We start from the raw sequence: 26,157 nt of genomic DNA, 5'->3' as shown, positions 1-26,157 counted from the left end.
TAAAAAAGGAACAATTTTAAAAAGTCTTCACACACATTTCTTCTTTTCCAGACATGAATTACACCAGAAAATCACCTTCAGATCCTCTCATGGCCACGCAGCAGAGGATTTAACACTTGACCTTTGACCCTCTCTAGAGAGCCTCTGCTTTTCTCCTTGTCGTCTTCCCTCTTGGCAGTGTTACTGCCTCCGGCTGATCATCTTGCTGGAGTGACTGTTGAGAACCTTATTGAAGAGATCGTCTGAAGAAATAGAGAATGAAGCAGAGCAGATTCAGATGAGAGTGGCGTGCAGCAGGAACTAAACATATCATGAAGACATTACAAACACTCACCGTTCCTGAAGCCTCTGGAGTCTGCCTGCAAGACACAAAGGAGGGCATTGCAGCCCAAACATGTGATTCAGTAATCAGAGGACAGGTATTACATCAATCTTTCTGATTTCAGGATATTGGACATTTTGAGGTGCAAAAGTGATATTCAGATTATTTGTGAAAAGGTTTTTTGGCATAAAGAAAGGCCTTTCTCACCCTGGAAGCGGAAATGGCTCTGAGAGGAGCTGCAGGTCCGTCGCTCTGCTCTCTGTCCACCTTTGGAGCTGAAGACACAAAAACGCCAGGTCAGCTTTAAAGGACAGGTCCACATTTGAAAAGTGCTTACTTCGCTTCAATTTTATGTATACAGCGCCAAATCACAACATCAGTGGCTGCATGGCGCTTTATATTGTAAGATAGACCCTACAATAATACAACTATCTTATCCATAGTTCGATGTTGTAAACATGGTACTCACGCAGAGGTCTGATGATGCTGTTGACGGCGTGGATAATTCCGTTTGTCGCCATGAGGTCAGCGTCGGCCACGGGGATTTTGTTGACGTAAACCGTGTAGTTACGCTGAGAGACAAAGAAAGGCGTCAGACTCGCTGATTATTCCTAAGAAAACAGCAATACTGTGCAACATCTATGGTCAACACAAATTAAATATGCCTTTAAATGTGAAATAAGATACAAAGTGCTGAATAAAATATTGAAAACCAAATATAAAATAGACAAATTAGAGATGAATAATCAAAATATAACAACAACAACAACAACAATAATATCAATAATAATAAACTGTGTATTTAAACAAAAAAAGATTTTGGCATCTTTTAAATAACGTTTTTGAACCAACCAAGCCCAGCTCTAGCTTCTCCCCCTGCAGAGTTTGGAACCTGGTGTGAGAGGAGACGCCACCGCTCACCAGCATACTCTCCCCCAGGTGATACTTGAGCACACCTGACAGGTGCTGAGGGTCACCTGGACACAGAAACACAAACGGTTCTTACTGTGCGTCTGATCTCATTTCCTTCTTCATGCTAAGCTCTGGTATAAGCCACGACTTGCTTTGCCCCGTGTCAGTAGATGACTGGAATCAGAGCAGAGTCTCTGTATGTTTTTATTAGGGTGGAAGCTGCTGCTGTTTGTGCAGCAGATTAAACAAACAGTTTGTGAACATTCAGCGTGTTCAGTCCAAACAAAGAGCAGAAAATTAGCCCCCCTGAGAAATCTCTACAAACCACCTCTCAGTATAAACTGCTGTAAAGAAAATAGACGCTTTCCACACGTGTGTTGAAACTGTCCATGTGGATTGATTTAGAATGTGAATAAAGAGAAGCTGTGTGGTTGAAAAAAAACTCACGCATCAGCCTGTTGCGTTCATCCTGCGGCAGTGCATTGAAGGCATCATTGGTGGGAGCGAAGAAGGTGAACACCTTCTGCTGGTTCAGAAGCTCGGTCATACCTGCTGTCTGGATGGCATTGACCAGCGTGCTGAAAACAGCAATAAATGATGTTAGCTCGAATGGCAACTACACAACAACACACTAACACCTCTGCTTCCAGTCATTATGCAACACCAAACTAACAGCTTTATGATAATCTAGGCTAACAGCTGACTCACTTTTTTGGAGCTTCAAACTACAAAAAACCCTTTTTCACTGATCATAGTTTGTGCAGTTGCTGCTCTGTGCCTCTAAGGTGCACTGTAGAGTCATTAAAACTGCCAATAGGTGACAGGGAGTGTTTTTGCTGTACTTTTCCATCAGAGAAACATGATTCAGATGGTACAGATCCTCACATGAAGCGGTCATCGGCCTTCAAGACATCCATGATGTTTCCCATTGGTGGAGTGATTACTTTGTCCACTGTGAACATGGTGGCATAGCGTCCAACCTTGTCATGCGCAGCGATACAGGCGTTCTCGATGCAAAGGTTCTACAAAGAAAAAAATTTGTGTTTAAATACCTAACACTGGGCTTTGGAACCAGAAAAAACGAGTTCTAGTTATTATTATTACTGTTATTATACTGTTTAGATACCACTGTTAGCAAGCCAGAGTGTTTCTGATATATTTGTTGATCTAATATTTGTTGTGGAAACCTGTTAACCTTCACACTGACCATGCTGAGTTTGACCATCTTGATTTTGAAGGATTTTGAAACCCTTCTAGTTATTATTATGTTGCTTAGATTAAAAAACCTGACCAACTAAAGCTTCTTCTCTGTAATGTTTGTTGACTTGCGGAGGAAACCTGACTACAGGCCTGAGGGAATCACAGATGACTAAGAATTTTTTCATGCTACTGTCTCCACGTTCTAGAGTCTAGTGTAGGATATTGTGTTGGTCTTATCTTTACAATGTAAAGTGTTAAACACAAACCTTAAAACATACTTCACATTAAAATGTAACAATTAATGGTGTAATGTAACTCTGTGGCTAAGTAGACGGGTTTATATCCTCTTTAAATGAGGTAACACACCACACACAGTCCCACAATGGTTAAGTATGGAAAGACTTAACCACTGTGGGATGCAGGAAGCTTGATGTGGTCTGCAGAGTTCATTACCGAGCAGACAACCACCCACAAACCAGACCTGGGACATGTGGAAACGAGCAGAAACACAAACGCCTCACATCCTGTGTCACCAGAGCACAATCAATACTACTGCTAGGACGTATCAATGCGTAAAGCATCAGTGTGAGAGGCAGCTAATCCACTACAAAATCAGTTCATTTTTCGGTCATTCATCGATTATCTGACTTGACTTTTGCAAAGTATGTTTCTGAGAGCCTAAGGAAAAAACTAAAACTGACACATAGAGAGGGGTTAACAAGGGCAGAACAAGGGTCAACGGAGGGGAGAGAAATGGGGACCAAACAAGGGCTAACAGCGTGCAAGGGAGCACACAAGAACCAGCAACGCTAACATGGGGTAAAGGCCAAAGTGACTCAATACAGGGGCGATAGAGGCCAAATAGGTATCAACTTATTAGGTGTAAGCTTGTGAGATTAAAAAGGTTTTTAACGTAGACATAGTTATAACTGACCTTTGGTCAGCAGCCAGCTTGTTCCAAAGAACAAGACCACAGTAGCTGAAAGCACCCTCAGCAGGCTGAGATCTGATTCTGGGAACCATTAAAAGATCTGCATCTGATTACTTGAGAGGTCTTACTGGGTTAGAGAATCAGCAAGTTGAAGATAGGCCAAAACGTGAGCCTTGAGGAACCCCTGGTTGGATTTTTTTTAACTACTAATCACAGTTTAGGTCTCTGACCTGAACCAATGAAATCATAAAGGCTTTGAATTAAATGTCATGATCAACAGTGTTAAGTCAATAATGAGATCAAGAAGAACTAAGACAATACAAACAAGGACCAACCAAGTAGAGGGTGCACAACATAAAGTAATCACCCAAAATAGTGACATGGTATGACTAATCTGGCTAGCCTACTCAGCAACTGGTGATGCTGACTGTTCAGCTCCAAACAATCATGGGAAAATAAGCATTTATTGTGTTTCATTTATTACTTCAATAAAGTTCTGTCTGCATGTTTCAAGTTAAAGTTAATAAAGAAAAGAGGTTTTCAAGAGAGATGAAAACCAGCATCTCGTTAGGAGATGGAGGCGGTTTAATTCCTCATGGCAGCAGCAGACGGAGGCAGCAGCTCCATCAGAAGTTGATTCTTCAGCAGCAGCTTCCTGTTCTGACCACAAACAATCACATAAAACAAAACCACATAAAAGAGCAACATCTGCTGTGAACAGCCTCTTGATCCAGCAGAGAACTATCCACACTCAATTCAGCCAAACAGCTGAACAGTTGACTGTTCTGCATTCAGAATATTTAACTTGCTTCAGGTCCAATTAAATACTCTCATGGCTGTATTTTGACACATGATGAAGCAGTACTACTCTGCTTCTTTACCCTGTGAATTCCAAGTACTCCTAACCACATCTGTACACTTCTAGAATTTGTGATTTTTGGCTGTTCAGTCGCCCTAACAGAGAGTTATGGTTAGTAACCACAACTGAGTCTGAGACACAAGGAATCTGAAAAGTGTCTCTAACAAACTGTGGAACAAACCACCAAGTAAAGAAATGTCAGTTCTTACTTTTCTGTAGACAAAGACTCTGAGTTTGAGGCCTCCCAGTGTCTCCAACTCCTGGCCATGGTATAGAGCCTTGGATGACAGCTGCTCCTTCAAGACGTGATTGCTCATTAATTTTCTCATGCTGGGAGTCATTGTCATACTTCCTGTTAGACACGTGGAAACAATGGCTGTTCATACCCATTTCTGATTATCCCTACAGGATGGCAGGAAAGGCCTTTTTTGGGGGCCACATGTTACCTTTAAAGGCGTCGTTCAGGGGAGCAAGCATGGTCAGAGCCTCAGACCCGGTCAGGTGGGGGGTTAGACCAGCTTCAACAAACATCCTGGTCGCAGTGGAAACAGATGAACTTTCAGCCAGCTCCAGGAGAGTTTTAGCTGCAAGAGACAAAGAAGTATTAATACTATCTCTGGTACAACTAATAATCCTTTTAGGTAACCCTAACCCTAACCTAAAAATGGTAACTGTAAATTTTCCACCATTGTTCACTTCCAGTGGTACTCAATGTGGACAAATGTGACTGGGTTTATTTTAATATAATTGGTCCCATAGTCACTCGACACCACCATCGGCCCAATCAATTGGTTCAAGGTGTGATTTCATAACACCAAAATTTGATTTGGTTGAATACCACCCAGGTGTAGAGATCCAAGAAGTGGACGGATCTTGTCTCTTAGTCTCAGTGAGGACCCTAAACTTTGAAAGATCTGTAAAAATAATAAACATGAGATTTTTTTTGGATCTCCTGCTAAGACAGAAGCTCTTTCAATGACCTGAAGGTGATAATTCAACTCTGAGTCCATGATTATTCCAAGTGCTTATGTTAAAACCACTACTGAAGGACTATTTTGTGCGGATTCCTTGTGCAGCAATATCTTCCCTATATTGGGTGAAGCATTGTGGTATTAGTAGTATTGTTTGTAGTGCAATTACCTGAGTCAGGAATGAGCAGCTCGCCGATGTAGTGGATGACTCCATTGGTGGCTAGCTGGTCCGTCTTGGTGATGATAGCTTTGCCATTCAGGGTCATGTGTTCTCCATCACAGCCGACCTCCAGCATGGTTCCCTGCAACGTTTCCATTGGTGTTCCTGACACAATCGACTCTGCGCAGTGCATGTTCTTCAGGATGTGGTAGTTGAGCAGGTCTGAGGGGGCATACAAAAGTAATTAAAAATATAAACAGAGCCAGATAGAAGGAGTCAGAGTGTCTTGTGCCAGTCACCTTTTAGAGCTATGGGGTCTCCCAGAATTCTGTTGAGGGTCTCCCGAGGAATCTTCTCGAAGGCGTCGTTGGTGGGAGCGAAGACCGTGTAATGACCCTCGTTCTCCAGCATGGTGGTGAGACCTGCAGCAGCAAAGGCCGTCTGAAACACAGACAATGAGATATACAAGAAAACAGAGACAAGAGTTTAAGCTGCTTATTCCATCAGAACTTACAACTACTACAAGTGTCTGGGGACGTGCAAACCTATTGCTGGAGAAAAGCTAAATGTTCAGGATTTCATAGTTCTCTAATTGTTTTCTGTATGTGACAGATATGGACAGCAGTCACCCAGAATCTGTTACTGTGGAGCATGTGGTTAAAAATGTCTTTTTGACATAAGAAACAACTTCTGTGAAAAAGATTTTTCCCCAGTGTCAACATACCCATGGCCACACTCTAAATTGCCAGACAAAAGGTGGTGGCCAGGGTTCTTCTTCTTCTTTCATGTTTAACGGCAGCTTGCATCGGTGGCCAGGGTTTGAAACAACTAAATGCAAAGAGGGATAACTGGACCGCACCACCACTTCCTGCTGAAGGGTGAATGTGTGTTTTCTTTAATTTACAAATAAAGTAGTTGTACTTCATGGCTCAAGAGTTGGGAGTTCGCCTTGTAATCGGAAGGTTGCCGGTTCAAGCCCCGGCTTGGACAGTCTCGGTCGTTGTGTCCTTTGGCAAGACACTTCACCCGTTGCCTACTGGTGGTGGTCAGAGGGCCCGGTGGCGCCAGTGTCCGTCAGTGCGCCCCAGGGTGGCTGTGGCTACAATGTAGCTTGCCATCACCAGTGTGTGAATGGGTGGATGACTGGTTGTGTAAAGTGCTTTGGGGTCCTTAGGGACTAGTAAAGCGCTATGCAAATACAGGCTATTTACTTAATTAAATGTTTGAGTTTAGTTTAGGGTTTAGTAGTTTTGATTTCCTTCTTTGGTGTTTAGTTTATTAACAAACAAGACTGTACTGCATTGTTTGCTGTTTATAATTGTGTTTTGTTTAGTTACCCCTCGTGTCTCAACGGTCTGATCAGCCATTATATATACCCTCGTGTGTAATTTCATGTGGAGGTCATTTATGTTTGTTTGGGCAGTCATTTGGTTTGTTAAGTTTGCAGTCTTTGCCTGAGTTGAGTTTTGTTTCTTTGACCTCTTTTATGAGCTCAACATTTATGACTTTTGTAAATATAATTTTTGGGTTGGGTTCACAAATGAAAACCCTATTTTTGTAATAATTCCTGTGACTCCTCCTGCTTTTTCAACTCGGTCCATCACAATGTCCCATAGAGGTCTGCAACAGCAACTATGGACTAGCAGGTCCAGTTAATGGGGTAGACCTTAGATTCAGAAGGAGAGTTCATGGGACTTTAGAATTTTTACTGATACTTTACCTTGTGATATATTTTAATGATTTACTGTGATGGAATCAAACTCTTTGTCATTTTATGGTGAAAAATGTTCTTCTTAAACTGCTGAGGTATTTGCCCCTGCTATGTTTCACAGCCTGGTGAAACTCTCTGTGATAGTCATTTTATACCCAGTCATGTTACTAATGAACCTAATTAGCTGGCTGATGTTCCACCAGCTGTTACACAACTTTTACAGTTGCTTTAGCTGTTCATGTAACAACTTCATTTAAATATTTTTAGATAAGCAGGTATTTCTAATTTCGTAGGCTGTTTTAATACAATTTTTTCCAAAGGTTTAAAACAACAAAAGGATTTTAAATTCAATGGACTTACACGCAGAGTCTCCAGGTCGTCATCAATGTCAATGATTGATTGCATGTTGTTGGAGATGGCTGTGATGACGCGGTCAACCACGTGCACGATGCCATTGGTGGCATGTTGGTCAGGTTTGACCAGACGAGCGCAGTTCACAGTCACAATCTGTAGATATAAGAAGAAAATGTATTAATGTGTTGTTACTGCAAATATTTGTGTTACGCCTTTAACAGTTATGTGTATGATCATACATTGATGATCATACACGTGATATGATACCTAATGTAAGATAATAATGATGTTCAGAGCAAGACTGTACATACAGCCTCAGTTTTGAGCCTGGAGACAGTCTGGTAAAAAAAAAAAAGGTATCCTAACAAGCACTGGAACTGCTGACCAAAGTCCTCTGTGGAGAAGGGAGAGCAATAGCTTAGCTGATCAATACTCAGAACCCTGACTAAAGTCGGTTGTCTCAGCTAATGATTCTTCCTGCGGTGGTTTCACATTAATTACAAATTTCTCTGGTCTATATTCATGTTATCATGACAGCTAAACTTGATTCCTGTGCCAGAGTTACAGGATAACAATAGTATGTCTTCATTCACCCCATTGCTGTAGTGGTGTATATGGACGGGGGCATCCTGGTACATGGAGGAGAAGGTGGATCCGTGCTTCAGCTCCTCAGAGGTTAGCCGGCGACTGACCATGTGGTAATGAAGAGCATTTAACAGCTCGATATTCACATTGCTCACCAGAGCGTCAAGGATCTCCTGGAAAACGACAACAAACGACACACAATGAGTTAAGCAGGAGAACCATCGCTGATTGCTCCTCACAAAAGGAGCGCGAGGTTGCAGTAAAAGCGTGTGAGTGTGTACTGACTGTTGGCAGAGATTCCCAGGCCTTGTTACTCGGGGCGAAGAAGGTGAAGCTTCCTGGACCTTCGATCTCCTCCCTGAGTTGGGCTCGATCAGAGTACATCTGAGTGGTGGAGGCGCCGACCATGCCCAGAGTGCTGTAGATGTTCACAAGAGGCAGCGCTGCAATGGTGCACATAAACAAACACGGCTGATGACTCTCTGCAGTAAAATCCCAACAGATGTTTTAAACATATTTAGTGTAAGGGGTGAGAGGTCATACCTGCAGGACAGCCCTTCTCCCCGGGAATCTTCTCATAACCAGGGCAGCACTCATAGGTGATCACCCTGCAGAGAACACATAAAAACACAGGAGAACATGAGGATTCTTGTGGACTTTCTTGTATTCCCTGACGTCAGAGCAGAGGCTTCATGTCAGACTTCATGTTCCTGTTTCTCTATAAAACTCTCTGCCGCATCAGGAGCTCGTAACTTGTCTGTAGGGTTTCTGCTACAGGATATTCATAAATTCCTGTCTGACAGTAATTATGCTAATAAAGTTACGAGCTGCATGAGCAGACCTGAGAGTCTGCAGGTAGTGCAAGTGGTCTTATGAAATGACAAAAAAAGAGCTCCAGTAACCAATCAGCCCTTACCTGACTCAACAAAACCCAGGAAAACAACAGCTTCTACAAAGCTGAAGACCCACCTTTGTTTACTGCATCAGTACTTTGCACACTAACCACTAGTTTATCTAAAGAAAAGACAAAAAACTATCTGTATTATGGCTTTAGCTGAATGGAAGACCTACACATCTTTCAGCCTGAGTAAGTCATCAGATGGAGGGAGTTAATATTGTACAACACAAGCTAAAAGGGGAACTCTGAAACCAAAGATGTCTTCAAAAGCAACTTAGACTTTGAGAGAGCTGGATCTGAATCAGAGGCAGCTCAACTCTTTGCTGGATTATGTCAAAGTGCTGAATGAAGGCAAAGTATAAGATAGTGGAATGGCAATATGATAGGAACATCATCCTTCCATGTGTGCCTGTTTGGTGGCTCTTCAGTGTGCCTATGTACAAATGACACCAATCTACCTATTTAAATAAGCATTTGTCTGTAGAAGACAAAAGAGAATGGGCACACCCTCTGGATAATCACTGGAAAAGTCGGACCTATTGAGGCCACAATATTAGCCAGAGAAAAATCACGCTGCTGTACTACAACCAATATCATCCAGTGGGACAGGTGAGCACTGAATTTTGCTGATGACCCTTTTCTGAGCGCCCAAACATGACTCATTTGGACACAGAGTGGATGAGGTGAGTGACATGCTGCCTGCAAATTATGGAAAAGAGAAGAAAAACAGACAAGAAAAGGCTTTGTGTTTCCCTGAGTGTTTTGGATTCACAGTTTGAAGTGTATTCCACCAGAAAAATTATTCTGCATCCAGAGCATTTAATTGCCCTCTGATTTTTTCCAGTTTCTCACTGACTGAAGAGTTTTTCAGTCATGACATGCAGGTCATGTTATGTGTGCTAGATTTACATGTCACACATTAGTGGAAGCAGCACATCTACTATTCCTACTCATTGTAAAGCTGTATGTATGGGACTGTTTTTCGTCGCTGCACCAACACATTCACAGTCTGTCCACAATCTGTTCTTCATGGTGGGCAGAAGGTTCCTCTATGTCTGAAAAACAATTTAAAATCATTGGAATTCACATTATAAACATAAACTTGTCTGAGAAAGGAGGAAATTAAGAAATGCTTTGGTGACAAGTTTATGGTGTCAGATTGTAGTTTAAAATCTTTTAAGAAATCCAAAAAATATAGTTTATTTTATAAATTATGGTCTGGATGTAAAAAAATATATATATAAGGAGAAAGAACAGTATGGCTTATGGCTGGGTTACCCTGTGAGTGACAGGGATTAATAATGGATTCTGACTCTGATTACCTAGTGTACCTAGTGGTCACTCTGGGAAGTGCACCCACTGAGCAGGATTTACAAGCAGTAACTGTGGGACCAGGAGGACCTGTGGAGGTCTGTCTGCTGGAAAAATCTCAGAATGTTACTTCAGCTACAGGCACATGTGGGCTGCAATGAAGCGTACAGCCTGAATGGAGCTTTCAGGACTTCCTGTTGAGATTTCCATAATAAATGTGGCTCCGCCGTCTGGGCTCATAAAGCTCATTTCCTCAGAGAGGAGAAGAATCTGCAACCAGACTAGACGTCTGAAAGGAAACCTGCACCCACTGCCAGGAAAAACACTAAAACCAGGGCAGGAGCTCCCATCCAGCTCCTCACTTCCTGTCCACTACAAAATAAAAGGTCATTATGAAGAGAAAAGTGGCAACTCGACTGCAGTTTGAATAGTTCTGGACATGAACATTACTAGTTTCAGTTTAACCGGCAGCTTGAGGGTGATTAAGACTTAACCAAAGCAGATTTGAACTATTATGTCACTGCAAAGGTAGTGAAGAAGACTGCATACCCATAATAGTCAGTGTCTTTTAAACTGAGAGCAAATGAACATAATTCAGCGGGGAAAAAAAAAAATCAACCGTTGGCTCAACAACCTTCACTAAAAAAGCTTCTCAGCTCTGACAAATACTTTGATTACATGTATGACAGAGTAATTCTTCATTTATTTGAATGCCGTCTTCAAAGACTGTTTTATAAAAGACAGAATCAAAACTGGAGAAAACTTCTTGGTCGGTCTGTTTATCGAGCAGTTTGCTGGGGTTGAATTCCAGAGGGACATAACAATGACACACAGTGACAGTGACAATACTATCATTATGAAAGCTCTAGCTACATGTATTAGAAATACGTTGGAAATAACAGTGGGCCAAAGATTAAGTCTTGAGTCTTGAACACCGTAGTTAGAATGTAGAAGGTGGAGAGCAGATTAGCTGAGGTGAAGCCTAGCAGACAGCCAGCAGCTATAACCACCTGTGTCGCTTTAATATTTAATATTTATCCTGCATGTATCAGCCAACCTCTTTGTGTCAGCCTGCCTCTATGTTGCATGACATGGGAACTTTTTAATTTGCAGCTGGAGATAAATCATTGATTGATCAGTCTGCCAGCAGTTGAATTCTTCTATAAAAATCAATTTCCTAAACTTCCTCCTGTGTCAGCTCCTCCACTATGTCCTCTCTCTGTGACGTTCTGAGTCTATAAACATCAGATGTGTATTTTCTTCAGCTTTACGAGTCAACAATTGTTGGAAGGTTGACTGGCAAATTTATTAAATATATAAATTTTCCTGATGGGAAGAGTCCCCTGATGGAGGAATCTCATTATGAATTTCTGAGTTTCTTGTGTTTGTTTTAACAGAGCGATTAGTGGACAAATCTTTCAGTGAAGCCAGGACCACCAACCAGTCACTGCTCCATATTAACACTTAAACCGTCTGCGGACAGAGGTCTTATTTCTGCTCTCAGGTCCTCTATAATAAAGTTTAACGTCGACAAAGAGAAAAAGGAAGCTCCCAAAGCTCCCGCAGCCTTCATCACATAAGTGCAAACATGTGAAGAGCAGCTACTGATGGTGTGTGTGTTAATGTGCGCAAACACACACTGGACTGATTATCAAAGCAGATGGAAACTCAGGTCCCTTTTGTTCTCCACATAAGTAAAGATGGCTGCTGTGGATTTATGACAAAACAAACAGAGCAAGGTTGCAGTAATTCTGCCGCTGGGATCGAGCTGCTCGATGAAAACCTTAAAAAAAGAAATGCTTTCACATCAGTCAGCAGCACGTCATCCTTCAGATTGTCAGAGGAAGCTTCAAACATGAAACTGCCAGCCATGAAAAGCCTGAGAAAAGTTTCATCAGGGATTAAAAGTCATTTCCAGAATGTAAAAACAAGGTGGACACGTACAAATTTTGTCTTTGAGAAACTTTTATTAACTAAAGCTGATGAATTAAAGTTAGACACCACAGTGAGGCAATTAAGGGACGAGTTACACAAGCTTGGTTATTGTGAGGGTGCGGTACATAAACGTGTGCTAGTTAATTCTAAATGAAATGCCCTTTATTTAACAAAAATGCCTGTTAATGATCTAGATTTTTTTTTCTACAAAATTAATACTTTTACACAATATTTAAGAGCCAGAAATCTAATCTTCTGACCGAATTCTGTGTCATATACACCGCACAGGTGCAAGATCACTGATTTTATTAACATCTCAATAAAAACTCTGAATAAGTCAGTCATGACAAGCTAACAGCTAACAGTTTAAATCCAGACTCTACAAACCACATCACACATTCCCAATAATCAAAGTCTAAACATAACACAGCTCAAATCATAGTCAAGCGTTCCAAACTTCATGTGTACATCAGTGTGTACCGCTATAGGCCTTATTATGTGGGCAAAAAGGACAGAAAGTTCAGTTTTATTTTGCATTTTACAAATAAAGGATTTGAAAATTATACTAAATTGCTTCTAAAAAATCTTGTAGCTCTAAAAACTACCAAAGCTCTCAGAGGTTTCAAAGCTAGAAGTGAGCTTGAACCTTTGAAGCTCTGAAAGCTAGTGGAGCCCTTGAAGGTGTCTGAGCTTTCAGAGTGATCAACGCTCTCAGAGCTCTTAAAGTTCTTGGACCTCTAACAGCTACCAGAGGTCTCAAGCAGGGCCGGCCCGTGGCATAGGCGTATAGGCAAATGCTAAGGGCGCCGTCCATCAGGGGGCGCCACGCCAGTGCCACAAATGTTGAAAAAAAAAAAAAAGTTGGTACTATTATTTCTAAATACAAAAAATAATCCCACGTTAATTAAAATGCAAAGTAAAGCTTATTTAATAGAAATATTATTTGTTACAACATTACACTACACTGCTGATGTAGGGGGGCGCCACCTAAAATCTTGCCTAGGGCGCCAGATTGGTTAGGGCCGTTTCTGGTCTCAAGTCTTTGAAGTTCTCAAAACTTGTGGAGCTCTGGAAGCTACCAAAGGCTACAAGGATCTGGAAAGTCCTCAAAGCTCTCAGATTTCATAATAATTATCAAGACTAGGTTGGGTAGCAAAAGATCAGCGTATAACTTTGGACACCAGACCTCTGTGCACTATTATAAAATAGTTCTGACACATAAGAAATCACAGCAAGAAGATCAAAGGGACAAAAGTAATGTAACAGTGATAAAGATATGTAGACCAGAGTGAAATCCCCCCATCAGATCTCACCCAGCTGCTGAGCTTTAAACATCTCCAGGCTACATCTCTGACCTTTGAGCCATGTTTTAGCAGTTGTAGGCTGACACAAAGTCTCTTCTCGCAGTTTGACTCCAAACCTTTAACGCATTTTGCTTTTGTTGTTTTAGCTCCTAAACTGTGGAATGAATGAACTCTCACAATCTGCACAGCTGCCTCCTTCAGTTGAAAACCTGTTGACTTGGATAGTTTTACCTCCTTTAACTGCATATTTTGATCTTTTGTTCTTTATAACATAAATAAGATGGTTACTTCAGTGCTGTTATTGTAAGTATTATTATTATTATTATTAGCAGTATTACTTAGGGTTAAAGAAACAGATGTGGCATTAGTGTCTGACAGACAGAGGGTACTTTGAGGACCCGGGGTTCAGAGGGGGGTTGTAGTGAATTACGATGGGAGTTATGAGTCTTCCTTCTGCTGACCTCTAACCTCCGGATCCTCCTCCACAGAAACCCACGGGTCCAAAGCCGCAGAGACAAAGACATGACTGTTAGACTCAAAATGCCCCACCAGTGTAAATCCAACTAAACTGTCAGAGATAAGAGCTCAGTGTTTCCACACCCACACTGTGGGTGTTGTAAGATTTGTGTGCATGGGGCGTCAGGGTCCTCCAGCAACTTCACTTCCTACAAATGTCCACAGAAAGTCTCACTTCCTCTTTCTGTCCTATTTGCTGCCAGCTGAAAGAATCTGTTTGTGAGAAACATTCAGGCTGAACTGTGAGCTGCGTCAAGGCTGTGTCCAACATCCTGACTGGACACATTCAGGACAGGAAATGCACAAACACACAGGACGAGCCTCACAAATGCATGAATAAATACACAGAGTAAGCAGGAGAGATGAAAACAGTATGAGACAGAAAGAGGTGGCGGACAGGAGGAGGATCATCTTCAGATACAAGACGGGAGAAGAAAATAGTGGAGCAGGCTGAGAGATGAAGAAGATGAGGGAACAGAAACTAACTAAGAAGAATTACAGTAGAAGAAAGAAGAAGTAAATGAAACATTGCAAACAAAGTTATGAATCATTTCTTATGCTGTCTGTTAAACTGCTGAAGCGGACATTTCCATAAGTTTGCCTCATGATAAATCTGTGACAGAAACACCAACGCCTTCGGTTTGAATTCAACACGCACCAATAACCGATCAGCTGATACTAGACTGTGGCAAATAAAAAGACATTAACCAGAGACAGGGCTGATATTTAGCTCTTCTATCTGGCTTGCTGAATATTAAAAATTAGAGCGACAAAGACCAAAAAGGTTTTAAAATTGTTATTTTTATCATCATCTGTGTGAATCCAGACTAAATGCTCCAATAATTCTACGTAACATGTGAAGCATTCCTCGTCCAGAGCTCATGGAGAGATGATGGATGGAAGAGTCACCCAGGACACCAAGATTCAGGTTCCATTTAAAAATAAAAGTAGATGTCCGAATTAATATTTTTAGACTCCGATTTAAGAACTCGCGTTATAACGTGAGTTCAAGGATGCCACGATCTGCTGATCTAATTTAAAGAATCTCCCCAAATATGGAATAAATAAAGTATTTCTCATTGATAATTGATCTGAGCCCACACGAGCTGATGACTTAGCTGATACCCTTCCACAAATCCACTTTTTCATCTATTTTGATTTTAAATACTTCACACACACTTACTATGCCTCTGCAAGCTGTTTTGCAACCCTCTTTTCTTGTTTCAGCGTCATATCTGCTGTCACTGACGCCTGCTCTGATCTGTGAGAGGCTCTTTGTGCTACACACGGAAAGGTGGGGCGGTCCCAGAGCAGAGTTTTACCAGTAAATCTAAACGACTGCAGATATAAATCTCCTCTGACTGCTCCTTTGTGGTGCTACTTTAACCCTGTCTGGGTTCAAATAGACGCTTTTACAACATTAACCACATACCTTCTGACTTTGTATACTCTGTTTTGGTGGTAGTTTTTTTTTTCTTTTGTATTTTGTTGATTTTTTTTGTCTCAGTTTAGTTTTTCCCGTCGAGAAATCTTCATTTCTCCACAACATCCATCACCTTCCTCTTACATATTGGACCAAAGCTGAGTTTAAAGTGGCAGCAAACAAACAAACTGCTGGCACATTTTGAAGGCATGAATGCATTCACACTGACAGTGGGTGTTTGTGTTTGGTAAAATGTGCTGTCAGAGGCTTGACAAGTTGCAAATGTTCAGATTTAAAAATCAACACTGATGTTCATGTTTGAGTTTGTTAGAAAAAGAGAAGCTAATAAAGTCTGGGGAAAGCTTGAGTGGACTGAATAAATGTGGTTAAACAGCCTTTAAATCATATTTAGTTTCATGTGTCCAGCTGATTACTGCTTTGCTAAACTGGCTACTGCATATAACTCAGAGTTTAGTTTTTCTGAGTGAGATTTAATGCCTGTAGTGATGAATGTTACGTAGATTAATCAGGAGAAAAGCTGTTGTTATCACTGCAGAGGCTTCAAGTCCAAATCCCTGTTTATGTGTTCTGTCATTCTGATTCAGCATTTGCAACTGCTGCTTCATAAGTAAACTGTATCACTGTGTTCCTGTTAAACAGTGTTGTCTGTATAAACACATGCATGAAAAATAAGCCTCCTGTCTTTTAAATCTTCCTCACCCACCGTCACCTTCCTCATGTTCACAGCTCTGCAGGGACACTCCGCAGCCAGCTGCGTTTCACTCAAGAATGTGCCCATAGAAAGAGTCTGGGAGGATTTTAGGATTTAGCAGCACGTTTCCTCTGCAGCGCCTTCCAAACACATACCAAGCAGAAATCCGGATTTAAAATCAAAATCAAATGCAGCGTTTAACGTTCAGAAAGGTTTTTCCTCTTTGGGCTGAAGATGGAGGTGGGAAGTAAATGCAGACAGTAAATTTCAGTGGTTTACAGTCAGAGACACACACCCACATTATTAATGAGGCAGCAGAGGCCAGCTGTGCTGCAGATCTCATGAGCTGGACAGGATTAAAGCAGAGTGCTGTGTCTGTCTATTCCTGTGAGGACGAGTTTCAGTTTTAGACTTTAGGGCTTTCTGGCCCTCACTTTAGAACTGTTCACACTTGGGCTCAGGTTTAGCTTTAGGCCAGATGAGATGAGTTCTCACAAAAGCAGGTGTAAAAAAGCAGTCTGTTTCTCGGCACTCATGGAGCTCAAATGGGAAAAATCAGCTCTTAAGTGAAGTTGGTTTTAATCCAAGTGTTTGTGGATGGTTCTGGAATGACTTGTCTGACTGGCCAACTTGACCTCGTGACAAAAAAAAGCCAAGAAAATCAACAGTATTTGATTTTTCCACTCCCAAATTTCCTCTCAAACTTTATGTGCATTCTCTTGTGTTCCTAATGTTTAGATGATGTGGATGTGGATGCTTTTCACCTGACAGACTTGTTTACTATACTGCCTGATTTCCAGTGTATGACCTCAACTTTGATCAAAGACTTGGATTTGATAGACACTTACAGCAACAGCAACAACAAAAAGGCTTTCACTTTATGTACATGGATGCATCAATAGAGATGAGTTTATTAAGAACAAACTGGTTTCTGTCATTTTGAGGTTTAGATTAAGTCTTGTAGTTTAGCTGCTGTTTAAGGTTTTAGTCACTTTTAAGGACTTTTGTGGTTTGAGGATTTGGGCTTTGTATTCCTGGGTTAAGTAATATTTCCTTCTTTTTGTTTAGGTTATTCTTTCTTCCCCAAGTCTTTATCTTCTTTAAATGATAAGCAGACAGTTCTTATATAGCACTTTTCTACACTACCTGAGCACTCAGAGCACTTTATACCACTTGGCTCATTCACCAATCACTTTTTAAAAAGAAAAATATAAGTGCTTTCTATCTAACATTCACACTTCAGTGGATGCAATAGACCAACTTGGGGATATTTGACATGCAGACTGGAGGACTGAACCACTAACTTTAGTACATCACTCTACCTCTACCTCCCGAGCTACAGCCACGTAGAGGCACTTCTTTTATCTCTCATGTCTTGTATTCAGTTTACTTACTACTTGTGTTTATTTTGATTAGTTTCAGCTGTTTCTTGTTGCCCACCTGTTTCTCTTATCTTGACTGCTGTCAGTGACTATGAGTGTATATATAGCCTCAGATTATTTTATCAGGGTGTCTGTGATCTAAAACTGGTACCAAATGCAGATGGAACTTAGTTTATGTCATTGTCAGAGCAGAACAAAAAATAAAAAAGGTATATGTGGGCATGTTTTGGCAGATTTGGACAGAAATGGCTACCACAGCAGGTAGCTCCACGTTTGATTTGGTAGAGTTATGCACTGGATGCCCTTCCTAATGCAACCCCACAGCGTCTTGCCATTCACCTGGGAGGGATCTTTTGTTTATCAAGTGAATGTGTAGAGACTAGTCTTACGTTAAAAGTCTTGTTATGATCATATTCCTATGCTCTGTAAGATAAAGCTAAGTGAAGAGGACTTTGTTTTCCTATTCTGGACCACAGTGTGATTCATAGGCAGGTATCTGGATTCACTCTTAGGACACTGGATGCTGTTTATCATTCTGCCTTCTGGTTTATTACTGGCAATGGTTACAGCCATCATCGCTGCAGCTTACATGGAAACACTGGATGTGCTCTGCAGTCCTTACGAAATAATATAAGCATTTTACTGTTTATAAGGCTGGAAGCTTCAGTTTCACATCTACTTTGTCCTTGCGTCGTATCCTTATGTGACTTTAAACTGGCATGACTGTAATTCAGAGCTACCCTCATTGCAGTTTAAATAATTTTCAGAAACTCTCTGGACGACTTTACAAGCTAAACTCACTTTTCAAAGGATGAATAAGTGTTTTTAATAAATTAAAAGCTTGCTTCATATACTTTGAAGCACATCATTGCCGCAGTTTGGGGACTGAGTTCTGTGTTTCAACCTTATTTGATCTGAAATGAAGCTTTAGGTAGGAAACACTGAAGGAATTCAGACTTGACTTGGACTTAAATTAATGACTCGGACTCTAACTCGAGAGACTTTAGACTTAGACTTGAGGACTCCAAAGGAAGTGAAATATATCAGAAAAGTCAATGTATATGTTTGCACGTGTCCTTTAAACGAACTCATGAGACTGGGAGTGGAGTCTCAGCCTCAGATGTAAACTGACTCTGAAGTTTGTGCTTCGCTCTTTTTATTCTGAGGTTATGTAAGAGGCAGGTACACCTGGGGAGAAGGACATTTCTCTGTCATCTGAATACAAACTCTCTCTTTTCAGCAGAACTAAAGTCAAACTAACAGATTGGGGTGAAATCAAATACAAAAATCAACTCAGAACCACAGTTGTAACCAAAAGTGAGAAGCAGTCGACCTGTGCTCTGCTTCTTAAGGAAAACTAAGAATGTATTTAAAATGGTAAATATGGCAAAAAGTGCGGTCGGTGGGACTTACGTGGGTTTGCCACAGATCTTGCGGTGGTACCACTGTTTGCAGTTGGTGAAATATTTCTTGCTGGTGCCTTTAATCTGTTGCATGGCGCAAACATTGGGTCTGAAACAGAAGAGAGACAAAGAGGAAAATTTTTATTTTAATTCAAATGTTTATACTTATTAACCACTTTCATTTACAACATACAGAGACAGTCGGCTTAAGTAAACCGCTAATCCTGAGCGTGAGAGCAGAGACACGTAGAAGCTCTGTTAAAAGTCTAAATCAAAGTATTTGAGTCATCAATTCATAAACTGAAACAGACTGACAGCCATAGGTTTCACAAATGATAAACTGGGACTGTCAAAAATTCAGTTCATACCAAATCTGGTAAACATAATTATCCCCAATTAAGAAAAACACTCAAACTCACTCAAGCACAATGTTGTGATCTCAGTCGGCATGCATATCGTTTCATTGTGTGTTGTTCTGTCTGCATAGGGATAAATATTAAGACGAACCACACCACACAATTTAGAGCCTAAGCTAATTTGCACTGGCTGTCTCCCGAAGCGTCTGTGCAAAACACACACACGCAGGACTAATAAGCAAAACAATCTATACCATAAATCATCCACAAAGAAATCCCAAACTCAGAACATAAAGGACAAACAGAGCAGTAAAATACACGAAAGAGCAGATCGTTCATGGCTGCAGGGCTGATCCCTCTGCAACAACCGTCAAAATGATTAAAATGATCTCAGTTTGAGTTCTGCAGGTTAGGAATTTGTCACGTTGTTGACCTGAATTGAAAAAGCTGTTTATCCAAATGAGGATTTACGTAATGGCACCTTACAGTTCCCACTAGCTGACCCATGTGATTATATCCATCGAGGAGCCAGAAGGAGAAGGCAGGAGGAGGAGGAGGTCTGATATTAGGTAATTCTTCTGTGCGGAAACCAAGTAAGCAACCGTTTTCTGAAGTGTTGTTTCTAGTTTGGTAACTAAGAAAATGTTGTCTGCCCTTCTTCCCTTCCAGCCTGGGCTCACAGCCAGATGTGAAGTATTTAGGAAAATGCATTTGTCCTTGTACATGAACACAGTTTACATCGCTTTTTTTTAAATTCCAGTCAGGGTGACAGTGAACCCGGGAGTTTTTTCTCTTGTTAAAATCCTCTGAGAACTTTTCTATGATCCTTGTGTAAACCTATTATAGCTGTTAAAAAAACAAAAAAACAGAACACATGAAGAAAAACTTTTTTCTAAAAGTTGAGGTCATTAAAGTTGATGGAAACTAAACTTGAAAGTGAAACTGCCGTCGTTTATAAAGGTTTTGGCACTGGTTTTTGTCAAATGGTCGATGACTGATTGCTGGAGCTCTTTCTCTAACATCGTAGGGTCTTCAGCTTAGGTACATGAACATGAACATGAAAAGTTATGGCAGATTATATCAACCAGTACAGAGTACAAGCCGGATCACTGTAACACCCTCACACGCTGACTCTCGGCTTACACTCACACAGACTCGCTCAGGCTGGCACTGGTTTCCTGTCTGTGAAGGAAATCCAGCTGTTTAAACCCTGACCCCCCGCCCCGCCCCAAACCATGGATATTTAATATCGTACTGCAGTACACAAAGAAGAATTCAGATCCTTCGCTTAAGAAACAAGAAACCGTGTCACTCCAGTGAGAGCTGAAAATTACCACCACACCTGGCACGAATTGAAACCCTGGATTCAGATGGATATCTGGAGCTGGGCTATTTTTTTCATTTTTTCTTCAGAAAAACCAGGATGTCTCCCTTTTTGTGTGTATATTTTAGTTGTATTTGTATGAAGTGTGAAGATATGACAACAAATATTCAATTATGTTACATCCCACAACAGTGAACTAGATGTGGACTGACTCGAAACATTAATCACCTGAGTTGGCCAGAGCTCCACCTCTAACAAAAACCCATCAAGTGAATCCATCCAGAACTTTAAAGGCAGTCCTGCTAACAAACAGACACATTGAACCAATCACATGAGGAGATGATGCTCAAAAAGTCAGCGACTTCCTTCCGACTATTTCTAAAATTATTTTTTTAATTGTCCTTTTATCATCTCTGATCATTTAATAGTTGCTTTATTGATTTTCAATTCTCCAGCTGTGCTTTGGAGGAGTGCATTATACGCTTTGAGATCATGAGGAAAACGTGAAGTGGTAGTTCTTGAATAAACTTGATCACAACCATTGTCCAAATATGGAGATACGCGCTTTTCCCTGCACAGTGAGGCCATAAGAAACAGCCGTCAGACAGATGTGAGTAAAATGAATATTTTAGCTGAGGTGTAGTGCAGAAAAAAGCTGCACAACACGAACTAGATTAAAAATCAGCAGAACATCTGTTTTTCATTTGCAGCAAATAAGTATATTCATGAAGAATCAATCAATAAAATTCAGTCACTTTCTAGTAGTCGCCCTTAGAAGGAATCTTTTTATTTCTCCAGTAAAAATATTCGATACACGTCATGTTCCTGCGTAATGAAGTACTTTTATTTTCATACTTTGTTTCCAAACCGGGACTTTTATTTCTTTATTAAAGCTGAAGTTTTAGTACATTTAGTGTAGTGACTAAAGGACCAGAGTACTGACACTCCCGCAGATTATCGATCACTCTCTGATCATTTCTATTGATCAGCTCAGTAGTAGTTGAGGTTCAGTCGGGTAGGACCAGGCTCGGCTCGGGTCACTTAGATTCGGGAGAGAAAAAAAGAAAAAAACCTCACCCATGCGTCCGGCCTCTGATCCGGCTGTGCTGCAGGACCGCCTGGAACGGAGACCGGGCCACACACGCGGTCAGAACCAGGGCCAGACCCAGGGCCAGCGCGCACACATTCATCTTCACTTTCTGGAGGTAAAACCTGCTGCTGGTGCTTCTTCTTCTCTCTCTTCCTGTGCTTTTTCCTCCTTCCCTCTCTGCAGCCCTCGGTCCCTACAGGGACCAGGACAGTCCGGCTTTATACACCGAAGAAAGAGGAGGAGTGGCGAGGAGGATGGGGAGGGGCGCACCAGAGCAGAGCTGGGAGAATCCTTTGTTGCAGAGAAGTACTAGTACAATTGTGTAAAATACTCCCCGGCAAGTTGAAGTTTTTAAGAGTACCCTGCAGTAACATGAGACTACTGCTTTGAATTCACGAGTCACCGATGATGATCGATATATTATTGGTTTATGTGTAGATTGTTCTTCACGAGTCGATCAAATACTTCTCTTTTATCTGGTGTGAATCCCTTACTTTGATCACGTTATATTGTCAGAAAAAGTCATTATTTTATTAATTTCATTTAATTATATATACCAACAACCATTGATCCATCCGTTTTCTCAACCGCTCATCCATCCAGTTGAGAGTGGTGGTGTTTTCATGGGTGGGTGGGGGGCTGGAGCCAATCCCAGCTGTCACAGGGGAGAGGCGGGGTACACCCTGGATCACAGCTCTAACACAGAAAACAGACAACCATTCACACTCACATTCACAACTGTTTCTGGCCTATGGGAAAACGCAAGAGTAGCTACTCTGAAGAAACCCACGCAGACACGGGGAGAACACGCAAGCTCCACACAGAAAGTTAGTCTGTGTTTTGTCACTGAATTTTGAGATTTTTCAGTTATTATCTCGTGCAAACCAGACATTATCCTATGTGAATGAGTTCTCCTGTGCAAAGAACACATTTCGCGCAAGCGGAGTCACCTTTGTTATTGTCGTATGCAAATGAGCTGTCTCGTGCAAATCAGTCACTGTCTCGCGCAAATGAGTTAATAATATGAACAAAGTTAATGACTTGTTATGATATAATAATTGGTTTGCATGGTCTTTTCTTGTGAAAGAGTTGTTATCTTGTATAGATAACGGTGTTTTTGCTACGCTTGCCACAATTTATAATTCTTGCACATGGACATAATTTGCTGTAACACACTGCCTGTCTATGAATTTCATTGTATGGCCTTCAGGTAAAACTAAAACTTGACCCGCTGAGTTCTGGGGGCTGCATGCAACTACTTAGTGGTTTTATAATGCATGAGATGTTTTACTGTTCCAGTAAGATTTAAAAAAAAAAGTCACCTTATGAGATCTCAGGGGCTCCACAGATTTGTAAAAACTGAAAATATGGTCGAATAAATTCTGAAATCCCAAATAAAATATGTGAGGATGAAATCAGTTTCACGTTTTTGCTTCACGTGTGTTTCCTTTTTTCCCTTTCAGACCCTGAAGTAATTTTGAGTGTTTCCACTGCATGGTTTGATGGTTCAGGTCACTGAGGTTCACAAAAAAAGGGATTATTTAAAATGAAGATGATGATATGAGATTTGCATATGATCTCATTGCCCTCCATCTCTCTCGGGCATTAAACAGCTGCAGCTCAGATTTGTCTTCTGACATTACTTCATACAGATGACATGATTTTCTCCTCACATCAGCTCCTGAAACTCATACAGTCGGCCCACGCGTTCTCTGTGAACTGAGGCAGGGCTGAAGTTTTTCCATCTGTGTTCATCGTGGTGGTGATGACACCGACGAATATCTCACACAGTCAGGGGTGGTTTTAACAAAGAAAAAAAAATCTGTGTTTGAAACACACACTAAAAGCCAAAAAGGCTGCTAGGAACTTTAATTTAATTTAATTTTCATCTCGTGTGCTGAACAAAATGAATAGGAATGGACACCCCATCACCTTTTCCATCTCCCTTATATTTACTAAATCATACATAGAAACATCAGTATCCAGTAAAGATTCGAGATTATGGTGGCCACAGAAGATCTGCTGACATGAAGTTATTCACTTTGCCCTTTTCCTCTCATCTAAAAAGAACAAAAAACATACACATTCACTGACTACTTTATTAGGTACAGCTGTTGAAGTGTTTACTAACGTAAATATCTAATCAGCCACTCAGCCAACCACTTGGCAGTATCCAATGCCTTTAGGCATGTACATGGTCAGGATAAACAGTTAATGTTCAAACCAAACATCAGAATGTGGACAAAATGTGATTTAAGTGATATTTAATGTGGCATGGTTGTTTTTGAAAGACTGGCTGATCTGAGTATTTCAGAAACTGCTAAAATAATTTTCCAGAGCAACTATCTATAAGGTTTACAGAGAATCTGAAAAAGAGAAAATATACAGTGAGAAGCAGTTTTCTGAGAAGAAGTGTCTTATTGATGCCAGAGGTCAGAGGACGGGCTGATTCAAGCAAGGCTACAGTAACCACTAATAAGTAAATAACGATTCATTCCAACAAAGGTATGCAGAAGAGCATCTCTGAATACACAATACCTCGACACAGCAGCAGAAGGTCACAGCGAGTGCAATTCCTGATGGCTAGGAACAGGAAACAGGCCAATGAGGCTCAGTTTCTGCTGGAACGTTCAGGATTTGATGCGAACAACATGAAATCATGGATCAGCGGTTCAGGCTAGAGCTGGTTGTGTGATGATGTGGGGGATGTTGTCCTTCAGACTTTACCAACTGAGGATTGTTTAAACACCACTCCTCATCCAGCTGTTTAGAACCACAGTGTAGCCATTGTCTGACGGCTGCTTCCAGCAGGATGACGCACCATGTCACAAAGCTCAGATTATCTTAGACTGGTGTGTTGAACATCACGACGAGTTCACTGTACTCAAACTTCCTCCACAATCACCAGATCTCTGTCCAACAGAGCACCTTTGGACGAGCAGCCTACAAATCTGCAGCAACTGTGTGATGCTGCCGTGTCAACGTTTACATGTTACAAGTTAAGTTTAGGTCTGAAGGCAAAAGAGGATTCCACCTGGCACTGATAAAGTGTACCTAATAAAGTGTCTGGTGTTTTATTTATGCATGTGTCAATAAAATTAAAGAATAGATGATTCTCTGCTGGACAGATGTGCAGTATTATACAGAATTAGTGGATGTGAAATGATTTCCTGTATCTGTCATGTGCAGAATCACTCTGTTGGTGCTGCCTGTGGTGCAGAGGGTGGTCAGGATTTCGGACAGTTTCTTCAGTGATCTCTTCTCCAGCAGAGTGGACATTTAAGTCTCATAGCATTTGTTTCCTCTGTTGCTTTTGAGTTGCCATTCCAGATGAAAAAACATTACAATGGCTCAGTGGCTTTGTTTGAAGTCACAGTTTTTCCTCTTACTGGTCCATGAACTTAAATGTCTCTGACATGTCTGTTCCTGGCTTCAGATCGCCCTTTAAAAAAGAAAAAAGAAAAGACTTTCTGTTTTCTGGGGTTAAATACTGATTTATTTTAGTTCGATGTGATTTTATATCTGAATATCTGAAAGTGGAAACCACTCCACATTTAAACTCCCTCTGCACAAAGACATAACGTGTCCATGTCTGTGTGACAGCTGCTCTTCATTTCCCCACACAAGCAGATTATCAGCAGGAAAGCATCACAGCAGAAAATTTAAACCTGCACGAGGAGATGTGAGCAGGCTGATAGGAGCAGTTTGGAGGAGGTGAACTGGACTGGAACTGGACCTCCAGGGTGGGCTTAAGTTGTTCCAACAAATGCGTCCTCAAATTTTCCAGATTTAAAAACAGCAGGAAGCAGGAAGTTGCTGCTCTGGTTTGCATTATGTCACTTTACAGATTATTCACTCTGACACTGATTTTTTCCACCAACTTCTCCTTCTGCTCCTCAGTGAAGCATCACAACAAAGATTTCTTCCAGACTTCTTTCTGAAGTGCCTACAGTTACAGTTAATGAGGAGCCATTTTAGCATGGGAGTCTGTGGGAAGTGATTCGCTTTTGGAGCCAGCCTCTTTAGTGGTGACTTCATTTCTCTGCCCCAGAGGGTCATGCTTGGCCTTGATGTTTTGGCAGTATTAGATCGTGGAGCTGTTTCAGAAACCTGTAGAGATCCTGTCAGGGTAATAGGGGCAAAGGTGCAGGTTTGCTTTCATTTATAGTTACACTCTCAATAACAACTCGGTGTCATGATCCCTCCTGTTCTTCAGGTGGGGTACCTGTCATTGTGAGTGTGGGTGATCTCTTTCAGTGGCGGGCGTGGTCCAAGCAAACTACAGTCAGACGCACCACAGTTGATGCAGTTTATAAAACTGACTTCCACCAGATTTTTAACCTACTCATGTAGTAGTGGACTTATCCGCTTCTGTAATGCCTCTAGTATTATGCCCATCTGCAGCACTGTTGGTCTTGCAGAGGTGACAGCTTCTGGATGTTGCATGGGTTTAAATTTAAATTGTCTACACCTGAGAAGTAGAATATCTCACTTTTTG

The 26,157-nt window shown here is 41.2% G+C and overlaps 1 protein-coding gene across 1 annotated transcript; it reads right to left on the bottom strand.

Moving 5' to 3' along the window:
* On the bottom strand, positions 1 to 21,890 carry tgfbi (transforming growth factor, beta-induced). The gene is made up of 17 exons (XM_005726578.1): positions 21,647 to 21,890; positions 18,900 to 18,998; positions 8,549 to 8,613; positions 8,291 to 8,448; positions 8,014 to 8,178; positions 7,427 to 7,573; positions 5,655 to 5,796; positions 5,365 to 5,577; positions 4,671 to 4,808; positions 4,434 to 4,576; positions 2,120 to 2,256; positions 1,682 to 1,812; positions 1,175 to 1,299; positions 792 to 894; positions 530 to 597; positions 335 to 359; positions 1 to 242 (listed from the first exon to the last, which is right to left on the bottom strand). The coding sequence occupies exons 1-17, from the start codon at positions 21,757 to 21,759 to the stop codon at positions 181 to 183; spliced, it is 2,034 nt and encodes a 677-aa protein (XP_005726635.1). The 5' UTR covers positions 21,760 to 21,890; the 3' UTR covers positions 1 to 180.
* Positions 21,891 to 26,157: the final 4,267 nt, after the last annotated feature.

This window comes from Pundamilia nyererei, unplaced genomic scaffold (assembly GCF_000239375.1).
Source record: "Pundamilia nyererei isolate P.nyererei 1_Seehausen unplaced genomic scaffold, PunNye1.0 scaffold00020, whole genome shotgun sequence".
NCBI classification, from domain to species: domain Eukaryota; kingdom Metazoa; phylum Chordata; class Actinopteri; order Cichliformes; family Cichlidae; genus Pundamilia; species Pundamilia nyererei.
This window is presented reverse-complemented; position numbering and strand designations above follow the sequence as displayed.

Coding starts and splice junctions, on each gene's coding strand:
- tgfbi (XM_005726578.1), bottom strand. CDS start 21,759: ATGAATGTGTGCGCGCTGGCCCTGGGTCTGGCCCTGGTTCTGACCGCG. Junction 18,999..21,646: donor ATCAGAGGCCGGACGCATGG/GTGAGGTTTTTT, acceptor CTTCTGTTTCAG/ACCCAATGTTTGCGCCATGC. Junction 4,577..4,670: donor CCTGAACGACGCCTTTAAAG/GTAACATGTGGC, acceptor CGTGTCTAACAG/GAAGTATGACAATGACTCCC.